The sequence below is a fragment of the Symsagittifera roscoffensis genome, chromosome 5, assembly GCF_963678635.1.
Source record: "Symsagittifera roscoffensis chromosome 5, txSymRosc1.1, whole genome shotgun sequence".
Lineage (NCBI taxonomy): Eukaryota > Metazoa > Xenacoelomorpha > Acoela > Convolutidae > Symsagittifera > Symsagittifera roscoffensis.
Window position 1 is genome coordinate 13,775,284 of NC_087066.1, and position 14,430 is coordinate 13,789,713.

The 14,430-nt window shown below is 38.0% G+C and overlaps 1 protein-coding gene across 1 annotated transcript; it reads left to right on the forward strand.

Moving 5' to 3' along the window:
* Positions 1-7,654: 7,654 nt before the first annotated feature.
* On the forward strand, positions 7,655-8,491 carry LOC134846610 (uncharacterized). The gene has a single exon (XM_063863995.1). The coding sequence runs from the start codon at positions 7,655-7,657 to the stop codon at positions 8,489-8,491; it is 837 nt and encodes a 278-aa protein (XP_063720065.1).
* The last annotated feature ends 5,939 nt before the right edge of the window (positions 8,492-14,430 follow it).

Genomic DNA, 14,430 nt, shown 5'->3' on the forward strand with positions numbered 1-14,430 from the left:
TGTTTTAACAGTTTTCGTTGTACGTGGCTCTTGCGTCTTGGCCTTTGCAGATCTTGCACTTTGGACTAGTGGTCCTGCCCTATTTGGCTTAACCCTTTTTCCTCCTAGATTTAGGCCCCCGCCCGTCTTTGTTTCTTTCGACGTAACTACGTTTGGCGAGTTTTGAAAATTGTCCATTAGTCGATTGTCTTCTATTTCCTGATCGGTTGGACCCTGGTCTTTCGCATCATGTTCTTAAGCCGACTCACTGTCTACGTCTTCATGATGTGATACTGTCTTCTGTTGTTTGCTCCAAGGTTCTTCCCCCGTTGGGCTCCTCTTTTTCTCCGAGCTCTGTGCTTTGGGCTGTGTAGGCAGTTTTGATCTCGCTATATCGCTCCTTCGATATACTGAACCAGCAGCCGTTTTGATTGTTGATGGTGTCTCTGCCACTATTTTGCCTTTCAGCGGTATTGTTAGGGCCTTTCCACTTTTCCTTTGCTCATGTTTTAGGAGGAAGCTTCCTGACCAGCTATCATCCGATGTAGTCTGCTTGTCTTCGATAAATCCCCTTTCCCATGAGTATAGGAGTTCCTTTCTCAGTTCGGGATTTATTGTGCTCGTTTCGTCTACAATTCGTCGTAGCTCGCTATCTGAGATATCCCGTCTGGTGACATTCCATCTCGGATTGGCTTCTAGTTGCTGCGTTAGTTCCTTTGCCCTAGATCTTTGTTTGGCCGCCGCAGTGTTGCGTAGAAACAGTGGGCTGACGTCCCGGCTATTCTGTCCTTTTCGTATAATTTTTACATTAACCCTGGATTGATCGATGCGTCTCTTCAACTGCGATGCTGTTAACGCCGATCTTTCCAAATGTTCTTTATCTAAACGATCAGATTCCTTCAGAAAATTATCCCTTACAATTTTAAACTCAGTTTTCGGTAATCGACCAAAGTGTGCTTCAAACGGAGACAACTTTATTCTTTTCTGTTTATTCCATCTTAGGTCCCTAATTATTGTGCTCAAGCACAGTTTAATAGATTGTACTTTATCTTCGAGTAGCATTACTCCCAATCTTCGTTTAATAGTTTGTATCGTTCGTTCGACTAGTCCACATCCTCGATGATCACCGACTGGACAGAATTTTTGAATAATATTATTTTGGGTGCAAAATTTTTTCATTGATTTTCCTTTAAACCCGGAAAACTGATCCGTTTTAATCTATTCTGGTATTCCATGTGTTTCAATGTAGGTACCTAGAAATTTTATTGTTGATTTTCCCCCTGTAGATTTCGTTACTTTAACTGACGGAAAATTTGAGTATCTATCAATAGCAACTAACAAATATATCTTCTTCCCCTTATGGTCTTCAAGTAGAACCGCATAGTCTAATTGCAATTCTTGACCAGGCTGTGTCAACAGTGGAAGTGGTTTTGCCGATTTTTTTGGGATTATATATTTAGCATTCTTACCATAACGAGTGCAACTTCTACCCTCTTCGGCCATATTGACTATGTCTTTGTGCATGTGTGGCCACCATAAATAGTTGGAAACCTCCAACATCGCTTCTTGGCCAGGGTGTCCTTGATGTAGTCGTCGAAGCACCGCTTGTCTCAGCTTCACTGGTACGGCTAAACAATTGTCCACCAGTAGGCAGTCATCTTTTACCAACATCTGGTGCCACAGAGGGTTGGTGTATGGACCCATTCGCTCAAATCCGTGTCTGTCGTTCCGTTCCACCACTCGCCTGAGCCGATCCTTCCAAGTATCTTCTGATACTAGTTCCGCCAGTAGAGTTTTGTCGAATAATTTTTCGAGTGATAGTGGGCCATTTGTTTCATTTAACTGCTCCGACAGTTGGTAATTGCTTTTCCGCGATTTATGTCCACCTCTCGTTTTCTGTTGCGGTATGACCATACAAGTCTCAGTTCCTGAACTGTATTCCGGCTCATCAATGCTGTCCATCGTTAAATCCACTTCTACGATTTGTCCAATCTCAGGTTCATCTTCTGATTGGGTTTGTCCCGATGGTTTCCGGCTCTGCATCACCGAATTTGCTTCTAATTCCATCGTTGATCGGGGTTTCTCATTCTTTTCCGATCCTATTAGTTCCCAAAATGAAACTAACATTGGTTGGGCTGTTGTAGCAGTTGATGTTGACTGACCACTATTTCCCGTGTTTGTTCTGTTCATCAGGTTCCAATTCGCCTGTGGTATTTGTTCAAAGTCCGAATTCTCTGACTCTGATCTGTTTGGGGTCCTTTGTATCGTTCTGGTTCTATGGAACGTCGTTTCTGTTATTTCCTCCCTTAGTGTGTCTGTGTTATTCCGATCCTGAATTCTGACCATCTTTTTTTCTTTTCCTCTTTTTGCTGTTTCGCCTGAATGCATATTTTCTGATTCGCGACTTGATAACTTTCCGATTTTTCTAACCGACTCGACCGACTGTATTTGCTGACGATTTTAAGATAAACTGATTTTTGAGTTTTCAAACTTTTCTCGTTGAAACGAACGTGAATCTTCATTTCTTTCGTTCCGGTCGTGCTTTGTCCGTTTTGGACCGTTTTGATTGCCATAGCAACGGGTAGAGGACGTGTTCTGATTTGATACATTTTGATCAATTCTAGAATATTCTAGAACGTTTTCGTTCCGGTCGAGCCTATCGTGATCACTCAGTCGACTGTTTAAACAATCGAGAGCTTTATGAAAACTTTCGATCGATGTGACTACAAATTTTTCATCCAATACTGACTCCGGCCATGGTTCACCCTTCGGGTTTCTACATAGGTAATCTACTATACCCATATCGTTCCCTGGTAAATGAAGAACCTTAAATTGATAGGGTAGTAATCTGTCTACCCATCTAGTCAACCTAGATTGGTAGGCTTTATTTGACTTATTTTCATCCAAGGCAGAAACCAGTGCTTTATTATCTGTGGCTATCACGAATTTTTTTCCTAACAAATAATGTTTGAGTCGGTCAACAGACCATACTACTGCCAGCAGTTCTAATTCATTTGTGGAGTATTTTTTTTCTTGTGTGTTTAAATATCTGGAAGCGAATGCAATCGGTATCCACTCCCCCTTCAAGTTTTGTTGATCCAACGATGCCCCCAGCCCACTATGGCTGGCGTCACATTTTACCCTAGTAGCAAACTTAGGGTCGTAATAATGAATTTTTGTTTAATTCGCAACCGCTGCTTTTATCGATTCGAACATCTCCGAATGTTCTTCTTTCCATTCGAATTTTTTTACCTGAATTTTCACACTTTTGAGTTTTTTTTTCATTTTCTTCTCGCAGCAGAGGTCTCAACTTTTCAGTTAAAGTAGCTGCGTTTGGAATGAATTTGGCCAGATGATTTATACTACCCAGAAATGATCTAAGTTGTTTCAGTGAGGTTGGCGGACTAAGCTTCAAAATCGCTTCCGTTTTTGTTATCTTTGGAGAAATACCCTCCAACGATAACTTATGTCCCAACCAATTCACCTCCTGTTGAAAGAATTCACATTTCGACAATTTTAGTGCTAAGTTTTCTTTGTCTAACTTTTCCAGCACGTTCATGATCAATTTTTCATGTTCTTGTTCACTTCCCTTAGATACAATGAGTATGTCGTCAAGAAAACAGAATGTATTTTCCGCATGGTTCAAAGTTCTGTCCATAGCTTTTTGAAACTCCGCTGGCATATCTGCCAGACCGTAAAATCCGGTCAAGAATCTGTATGTTCCAGTAGCTTGCCCACCTATGATGTTAAAATTGCATTGTTTAGCTGTCTCTGCAGTCAGCTTAAGTTGACTGTAGGCATACTTCAAATCTAATACTGAGAAATACAGTGTACCGCTTTCATTTGCTGTAATTATTTGGCTGACCCCATCCAATAATTCATCCACATTCGGCATTTGATATTTATTTTTAAACAACTGTCTCTTTATGGGTTTTGCATCTAAGGCCAATTTTTTGGAATCATCTTTTTTTACTGTTATTACAATAGGTGCTATGAAACAATCACTAGTACATTTGTCTAGACGTTTTATATGCCCTTCTTTTAACAGTTTTTCCATTTTCTCATACACTTTCCCTTGTATGTGTATTGGGATACGTCTCCCTTTTTCTTGTAATGGACAAAGTGGGTATTTGAACTTTGTGCTGACAACGTGATTTTTCGAACACCCTTGACGATCAAAAAGGTTTTTAATTTACTATAAAATTTGTTTTTCCAACCTTCTGACTGTTCGCACAGTAACACGTCAAACCTCGTCTTTTCTTTTGGTGCCAACTTCTGTGTTGTGTGTATCCCGACTTTGCTCTGTAAGTCCAGCCCCAAAATACATCGCGTGCGTCGTTCTGTGATTAAGAACGATGCTCCCACCACCTCCCACCCCGCTGAACGGATGGTCATGGTGATTGCACCCAGTATATTAATCGGCTGTTTGTTATAGTCTACAAATTTTGTAGTCGAGTTGAGATTCTCCCGTGGAAAGAACCTCGTATTTTTTGAAGAGTCCAGATTTTGCTTTGCAGTCGCCCAGTTCAAAAATGATACAGGACTGCCCGTATCAATAGTCATGTTTATGATTTGATGATCTATTCTCACCAAAGCTTTTAATGACCTTATTTGTTTCGATCGGGTAATATTTGTATATCCTTGCTACTCTTCTTGATATCTCGGTTTCTATTTGATTGCTGTTTTATATACTCATCTATTTCTTCCATCGAAGACAATTCTGATTCAATAGCCATAATTTCGAACTCCTCACACGAGTCAAATGACTGAATTAAATTGCACTCTTCATCTGAGCTAGATGATTTTTCCGCAATCTCATTTACTTGCTGTGACTTACACATTTTTGCAAAATGATTTGGTTTAGAACAATTTTTACATGTTTTGCCCATGGCCGGACATTTCTTCAAATGTCCTTCCCCAAATAGTCGACCACATCGAGTACACGTTTTCGTGTCTGTAAATTGTTTCCCCTCTTTTCTGTCTGATTGTTTCTTCTTGTACATGTTGTTCGGTTGTCTCCTTCCATTAGCATTTTTATTTCCAATACTCATGATTGGTTCTTGTTTTATCTTCAATGTTCCATTTACCTGAGCTGTACTTGCAGTCGTTGCATTAGTTTTCTGAAATGCCTGAGTTGTCTGTTTACTTTGTTTAAATTTCAACGCCCTTTTCAATACTTCCTCTGGTGAAAATGTTTCAAATGTTAATGTGTCTTGTAATACCACATTTTTTATTTTCGATATGAATAGGTCACGCACTAGTTCGTACTCCAGTGTCCCTAATTCTGCTCTGGCTGCTTGAGCAGTTAATGCGGCATGAAATGCTTCGAGTGATTCCCCTGTTCCCTGTGAACGATTAAACAGTTTGTAGCGTTCATACGTAACACTCTGTGATTTATCAAATGAAGTCTTAGCCAAAGCTACCATCTGCCTGAATTCTAACTTTGAAACTTCTACATGCGGGTTCTTTTGTACAAATTTCTTCTTTCCTTCTGTTCCCAACGCCAGGAATAATCTAGAGGCTACTCTTTTCTGTACCTCGTTTTAATATACGTTGTGTCCAACCCTTGGACCTCTAGTTTTTCTTTCTTCATTTTCCAGAAGAATCTTGTCCCGTGCTAGTTGGTCTCGAGCCTCCCTTTCTGTAATCTCCTGAGCGTTTTCATGTTCTCGTGGGGTCTTGGTAACGTTCTTGGTAACGGTTCCAATAGAAGTTCTTTCGGTTCTTCTAATAATAGTTCCGGATTCACGCTCTCCTTTACTGTAACTGCCAAAAAAATTGGTCTAGCCATATCTTGAAGTTCCAAGGAGGGTCGGAATTCGCGGTTGTCCAAAATACAGGGATCCCCATATCTGTTATATTGTCCTGGGACAGAAATCCTGCTGACTGCGCCATGTGATAATGTTATGCTACGGGTAGGTAAGAACAAAAGAGAATAATTGAAAACATTTAATTTTGTTTTTTGATTTACTTGGTTTTGTTAGAGATCACGTTCATGTGTCTTCTAAGATCGCAACCGTCCAAATGACTGTTACGTTTGGCCTGCATGGATGGCCTTGAATAATACTAACAATACATAACAGAATATTAATAACACTTTCTCCAAGGTTACTGTGGCAACAGTACTACACGGTACCACACGTATAAATACACTTCACCAATTTTTTTTTCAGATGAAAAATGATGATAAACTTCATTATCAGAATAATTGTGATCAACAGCTTTATTTGAGCTTCTATCCACATGTTTAGTAATTTTGGTCTTAAATGCACCAAAACAAAATATCACGAATTGGTACCAAAGTTGTTTCAAACCCTGGTTAAGGTCCAGATCTATGTCCAGACTTTGAACATCGCGCTGCGAACGAACTTTGATCCAATATGCGTTCAAGTCATGAGATATAAATTCGCAATAGTAGCGCCGCGGGTTTTGAAAGTCGCGCCGAAAGTCTGGACATAGAAAAATTTGTTATAAAAGTTTGGACATAAAACTAGAGGTCAAGTGAGAGCTCGTCCTCACACACTATCCTTAATTACCATGGCAATGATTGTGTGTCAGGACGAGCTCTCACTTGACCTCTAGCTTCAGATGCACCACAATCTGACCAATTTCGGCTGCAATAGTGGTACCACATGAAAGTTGTAGACCCAAAAAACGGTCTAGAGTCGCAAAAAAGAGCTTCGCTCAACAACATAACACATTCTGGAATGTGGGGAGATAATACAAATGGACTATCTTTCAACAGGCCTGTTGCGGCCTACTAATAGCTCCTCTGCGATTCACAGAAACCACAAAAGAGTCGCAAGTCGTGAAACATCGTGAAACTCGCAACTTTCTTCAACTTCGCAACTCCATATTCGGCTCTTCCTGACTTTTTTTAAGACTGATTATTAGACTTTTGCGACAAATCTTAACGGTTACAAAAGTCTGAAAATGCTAAGTTATGGTCGCAAAAGACTGGAATGGCCATAAATTTGTCGCAAAAGTCTAGATATAAGTCGCGGACCTCGACCCGGGAAGTTGTACTTAGTTTGTGTCAAATTTGTACCAAATTTGTACCAAATTGGCAGCGTTGCTTTGGTAGCGTTTGTACTAATTGGTAGTGCTTGCACCAGGTTATATTTCAATTGTTACAGTTTTTTTGAGATAATTTTTGAGATCCACTCTGCAACCATGGCAAAAAAACTTTGAAGCAGTTCCCTCCTCCTTAAAAATCATCTGTTATTTTTTGTCTTCCGAAAAGATTGTGGAAATCTTTAAATTGCCGGTCTATTTTCTAAATGTAGAGGGGAAAAATAAAAGTTAGTCTACAAAAACGGTTTGCTAAAGACAGAATTTTTTTTATACGTGTACATTGTACTGAAAGATAGCATGGTAAGCAAAAAAACAGGTTTCAGGTAATAGTCTTTTTAAAAACTCTTGAATGCAATAATGAGCAACTGGAAAATGTAGAAAATCAGTAGCGATGAACGGATAAGATTGGAAAAATGCCACGCATAAAGAGGACATAGAGGAAAATATGCCCGGTACTTATTTTGTAGCAGGTTGAATTAAGTTTCAATCTCAAAATTTCACTTTTTAATTTTCACTTCCGTTGTTTCCAATCTGAAAATCAGTCCGATCTCTCTTGAGCTAAATTTTCAAAAGAAAGCTTTGAAAAATCTCGATCAACAAAATGGGTCTCAAATCAGCTCCCACTCTCGGCGTGATCAGATTGGACTATGACTACCCTCCCGCATGTGGAGACATCGACTGTCCGGATACCTACGGGTACGATGTCTACTACAAAGTAGTCCCAGGACTCACTTTCGAAATGGCCCAGTCTGGAAAGATGACTGCTGATGTCCAGAAACGATTCATCGACTCGGTCAACTGGCTCATCAATACCAAGAAGGTCAACGTCATCACTGGAGACTGTGGATTCATGGTGTACTTCCAGGAAGTGGCTCTGAGCATCCCCAAGCATCAGCCAGTGTGCATGGTGATGAGCTCTCTTCTTCAGCTGAAGTCTATTCAAGCTACTCTGTCACCCAATGACGAAATCATTGTCATGACTGCTAACGGAGTCGCTCTAGGAAACATGGCTCCAGCTTTCGAGAAAGCATGCGGGTTCTCTATCGTTGATCCGAGAATCAAGGTCCTCGGATGTGAGAACATCCCAGGGTTCGAGGCCGTCGCTCTTGGCCAGAAAGTGGATGTTGCTAAGGTGCAACCAGGAATGGTGAAACTCGTGAACGATACCCTCAAGAAAAGTCCCAATGTCAAGGCTATCCTGTTGGAGTGCACCGAGTTGCCCCCATATGCGAACGCTATCCGAGAATGCTCTGGACTCCCAGTTTGGGACGTGATCTCGGCTTGCAACTATGTCGTCTCGGCGTTCCTGAACGAGCCCAGATACGGAAAGCAGGGATGGCAGGCAGATTGGGATCAGGTGCAGGACTCGTACGTGTTCGGACAGAACGTCCAGGCTAGCAACAAAGTGTACCTGGTGAACAAACCAGCCAAGCAGTAAATTTGGAACTGAAATTATTAATTTTACAATTTACTCGTATAATGAGTGTTAAAATTGGTTTATGGTGTTTCTTTTGGTTTATGTATTCAATCTGAAATAAAAGTATTTATCGAGCAACTTTTTTTTAATCTTTCGTTGGTAATAGATTGATCTTTCGTTTGCTTGATAATGATAATGATTCAAAGAGAGATCCTGAGAGGAAACCACCATCGTTTTTGAAGTTAAACGGATGATTACAACGTATATGCGGATGAATTAAACGGTTCTACAAAACAAATATTTATAAATAGCTTGCTGTTAATGGAGCTTAATAATAAAAAAAGCGTAAAAATGAGAACTTTAATTTTTGCAAACAATCTTCGCTATCTTTTTTTTTGCTGAAATCATTTCTTCGAAGTTTATTTTAGTATTCACGAAGATAAAAACGTAATGAAAGACTCTATCTAACACCAGCCAAATTTCAAACTTTTGTTATTTAACTCGTCCTTCAAAAAAACTATCATTTTTTTCAACAAAGTTTTATAAAAACAATTATTAAAAATTTACAGCTAAAAACCAGGCAACCTTTTCAAACTTCCCGCTATACTTGATAAAAACTCATTTGGTGATAGATTTTATCTCATTCTTAATTCAAACGTTATCATGAAAGCATTTTAAAAATCAAAGAGAGATAAGTACACCAAACTGCTAAAATGTAGGGTCAAAAGTCAGTTTTAAGAAGAAGTCATTAAACTCATTCCGGGACTAGAAACGGGTTCATTGACAAATTAGACAGAATTTTTCTTATATAACCTTCCTGGTTTTTAAAATCATTTGCTACGAAATGTGGGCGAGACAGTTTAATTTTATTCTAGTCTCCTATATATCATCAAATTTAATCAAGGTTAGTTCGTTTTATTATTATGTTAGCTTTCCGTCCGAACATTCTTCAAACAACTCCGATTTTCAAGATAATATCAGTACATGCAATATCTTAAAAAACACCGATTTGGGTTAAGTTCAGTTAAATACCTTATTTTAACGTGATTTTCTCTTTACAAAGCGGGGTTTTCTGGATAAATCAAAAGTATCAATTTTTTTTCTTTTTTTGATGTAAGGTTTCTAAAGCGTTATAACACGTAATAAATAAAAATCACCTTTTGTGACTCCAAAAACTCACGTCCCCAAGAAAACTATTTTTTGGGAGACCAGGATATAGTGATGTTTAATCAATCGTTTGTAATTGTGACGTTTTTTGAAAGAGGTTTTTCTGGGTTTGTCGGTAATTTTTTTTTTGAAATGGCCAATTATCTAAAGATCCAAAATGCAATTTTTAAAACAAGAACGGGTTTCTTAATAGCGCCCCAGTTCGTAGTGTCGTCCCAGAATTTTGATGTTTCTCTCTTAAAAAAACTAAGATTTTTGATTTTTTTTCCGTGGCAGGAGTTTCTTTCTGTATTACTTATTGCACAGCAACCAGCAACCGGTTATCCTTGCTCCTGTTCACGATCCTTTTAAAAGTCTTTCAAATCGTTCTATAATCCATCTCACAGATATTTTTTGCCATTGGATTTTTCGTCATAGTTTTTGTAAAATGTCAGGTGTTAGAAGATATTGAGCTGTTTTTGCTAGGTTATAGTAATTCAATTGGATCTACCTAACAATCCCCCTTTCAAGAAAGAAGATTGTTAAATAGGTTAATTTAGTCAAAATTTTGGACCATCAGAATGCAGCAAAAACGACATCAGAATGCAGTAAAGATAAAATTCTCAAAAGAAAACTTTAGTACTAATTTACTGCCGTGTTTAGAGGGTTGTGAATTTTTTAGTAGATACCCTTGACGGGTGAGATTGTTAATTAGTTTCATTCAATTTTCTGAAGCTTGAAATTTTACACGATAAAATTGTTTAACCGAGCCAACACACAACAATTAAAACGAGAAAACTGTTGCGGACTCTTGCTTGCTCCCGTTAAGGACTTAAACTTCCTTTGGCTCCTTTTCCTCAACCCCACACCTCATATGAGCGTAAATTTCATGGTGTAACATTTGGTTTCACTTGGTAAATATGTTTGCATTGGCCTAATTATTCCGCATGTCAGTTTTCATAACAATCAGACAATCCGAACAAAAATTAAAATTGTAACAAATTGCAGATATTGGGGGGAAAAGAGCCATTCCTTTGATTGACAACTTTGTACTCAAATAAATTTCTTTTTCAGGATTGTAATACACAGTCAGCAGATAAAAAAAGAAGAACCAATGAAAGTAAGTACAGCAGCCATCGGGGTACCGGTAAAAAGACGACAGCTATTAGGACGACAATATTTTTTCATGGGACTTTAAGACGACGCTCCACACAATTCTCCACTTGTATTTCTGAATGATGCAAGCCACGGTTTAAATTATAACAGTTCATATTCAATGTTTTAACACTCTTTTGTCGTCTTAATGTAATGTCGTCTTATAAACCGGATTTTCATTAAAATGAAATACTGTTAGCTAAATAGAACAATCAGGGTAAACAGTGAGTTGGTAGAGAAAAACAGCGGATTCGAAAAACTTTGAGCATTAAATTTCCAATCGGTCGTAATTAATTTATTTTCAATAGATTACCTAATTTAACCCAATAGATTAATTCAATAGATTAATTAATTTAATTAATTTATTTTCAATAGATTACCAAAAGCATGAAATTTTTACTCGATGTAAACTATGAACAAATAAGTCTATCGCAAGTTTGACTAAAACTTTCAGAGTATTAGTTAAATTAAGTAACAACCCGCATTGAGGTTTCCTTGGATAGTAATTGATTATAATCATTTTTTGTGATCAAAAATGTTGCCATTGTAATCGATTTTAATCATTTTTGTGCTAAAAAATGCAATAATATTCGATTATAATCACACTCTGGAACACAAAATCGATTATAAACCATAAATTTTTGAGAAATTAAGTTGATTATAATCCATTTAAAATCCATTATAGTCATTCCCATAATCCATTTCCCAGCCCTTCAACCCCCCCCCCCTTCACGCGCATCCAGAATACATCTAAGCCGCGCCAAGCTACACTCACTCCCCCGCCTACCCCTCCCCCCACATACCCTACAAAAGTGAAAGTGAAGAAGACCAAAAGAAAAAAGTAGAAAACAATACAAGTATTTGCTGTACCCAAACGTAAAACACAATTTAACGATTGCAACGTTCAAATTTTGAAAATATATTTTCTAGGTTTTGGAAAATCCAAGCTCTTACTCATAAGAATATATTATAATCAAAAATATTTTATTGTAATCCATCATAATCGATTATGAAGGATTAAACTGGTCTCTACTTTTATTTTTGTTTAATAATCGATCATTTATCCGTTATTTTAGAAATTTCAGAGGCAAACCATGAAGTTCCATGATAATCAATTCTTATTCATAGAATCTAGTTGCAGGAAACCGCTGAGCGTCAAAAGCCCCCGAGTCAAAAGCCCCCGCGACAAAAGCGCCCCGTCAAAAGCCCCCGAGTCAAAAGCCCCCCGCGCCTTTGCATGTAGGTGTTCATGTACATTGCGCCGGGGGCTTTTGACTCGGGGGCTTTTGACGGGGGGCTTTTGACTCGGGGGCTTTTGACGGGGGGCTTTTGTCACGGGGGCTTTTGACTCGGGGGCTTTTGACGGGGGGCTTTTGTCACGGGGGCTTTTGACTCGGGGGCTTTTGTCGCTCAGCCGCAGGAAACAACCCTTTCAGGCTTAAGAAAATTTAAAAATTTTGTCAGAATGTTTTTGCTGCACTGAGCTTTTGAGTTAAGACAATCAACATAAATTTTCTATTAGGTGAAAAAGCGTGCCGCGATAAATTCGAACGCAATGCTGTAAAAGTTGTTGCATCGTGTGCTTGGGATGGTTTTTTTCAGTTAGCTTTTAAATAACCAAATGAGAATGGGGTTTTGAAAGGTATTGGTGCCCTGGAACATAAAATGATAAGTGATTAATTTTTATTATATTTTGAATGTTTTGGCAATTTATGATATGCGCAACAAAATGTACGTTACATTGCTTGAGGGTGCGGGGGAAAAATCAAGTTCGAGCAATCATTTTTGCTTTGGTATCAATGGTCATAATAAAAACTGATTTGTACATGAAACAAAGTATATGTACCAATCAAAACGCAGTTGATTGAAATTTAATTGTTGATTTTCATTAAAAAACCCAATCTATAGAAACTACGCTTTAGCTGCTGGGATTTGTGGTTATCTCATCTCATCATCACAATCTTTGCAAAATATCCAAGTGAGCAAATTAAGAATGCACTTCAGAAATTCCGTTGTTGGTCAAACGCCTCAAACATTCCGTTGTTGGTCCAAGTTTAATTTCAAAGTTATTAGATTTCTGGTTCTGGATGTATCAAAGATCGGATTTTTTTTTGAAAAAAATAGAGCAGCAAAACGTTATTTTACAGTATTGGCAACCCGGGTTGAGCTCACATTGAAAATTATTGATCCCGCAACCATCAGCTTTTTATACATGTATGCTACCTCTGCGCCATCAAGACTTAGATATTTCGAAGTTAAAAGGATTATCAACTAAAACTCTCATTTGAAAGCTAGTAGAATTAAGTTTTAGCGATGATTTTCTACGAAATCATTAAGGAAATAACTCTGAAATATCCCAGGTTTAGCTATGCAAAAACTCTAATTTATACACAAATAAGTGTGGGAAAATAGCGATCACTAGGATACTACAGAAAAAGCGATAATTAACGGTGGGACTTCAACCCAGAAAAACTTCGCTTCTCTAGCCCTTTGCATGAGTTCGACTAAATTTGCAAAATGTGATCAATGTTGTGTTTGAGAACATTTTTAGACCACATGTTCTCTTTGACTTTGTTTCGAAATTGTGTTTGACTTTATTTCAACCAACTTTATGTTCGAAATTGCATTCGAATCTATTTGGACCATACTCTCTATGTTCGAATTTGTATTTGACTATGCTTCAACCATACTTTGTGATCAAGTTTGTATTCGCCTACATTTCAATCACTCTTTTTTGCTCGATTTTAATTCACAATTTGTGTTTGACTATGTTCGAACATACGGTGTGTCCTAAATTGTATTCGACCTTTTTTCGGCTACACTCTGTGTTTGACTTTTTGTTCGACTAGGTTCCAATCATACCTTGTGTTCGAAATTTATTGGAAGGTTTTAACCACACTTTGTTCAAGTTTGCATGTTTCAACTTTTTTTTTCCACTTTGTATTCGACAATGTTTTGATCTCACTTTGCGTTTGAGTTTGTGTTCGAATTGCTGTTCGACCAAGTTTGCGATCATGTTTTCGTTTATGTTTCGAAATTGTATTCGGCCGAAAGGGCTCTTTTCGTCCACGGATTTCGGGTCAAACAGTTCGCATGTTCTTTGATTTTTGATTTTTTGCCAAGATCTTTATGTGTCGAAGCGATGCGAAATTCCAAGTTGCATCCAGTGGGAAAAGAATTCAAGATTATTGAAAGAAAAAGCATTGGTTTTTAATTTAGATGTCATCTTCACTCACCATGTCACGCTGGTATACTGGAGCAAGCTGGCGTAAGTAGCATTTTGAAAGAATTGAGAGGCCAATTTTATTTGGAAATTGTTTAAGATCGGACAAAAAAGATTTTGTGCAAGATTCTTTGTTTTCTAAAACATTAGGGTGCTGGTCCCTCCTATGATGCAGTTTTTAGTTTTCACTTGTTTTATGAGACATAATCTTTTGCGGCAGTTTGTACGGCAATTCTGAAAAAATTTAAAAAAAAAACAGAAAAGAGCACAGTTTTGAGGCTAACTCTTATAAACTTGGGATAACTGTTAAGACTATCTATGTGTCTTTGAGTAATTCTAATTGCATTCTATAAAGGTGATCTTTTCATAATTAGCTGCGTGCAAATGTATTCAGAGCCGAAGTTGAGCAATCCAATCACTCAAGTTAGAGGTGACT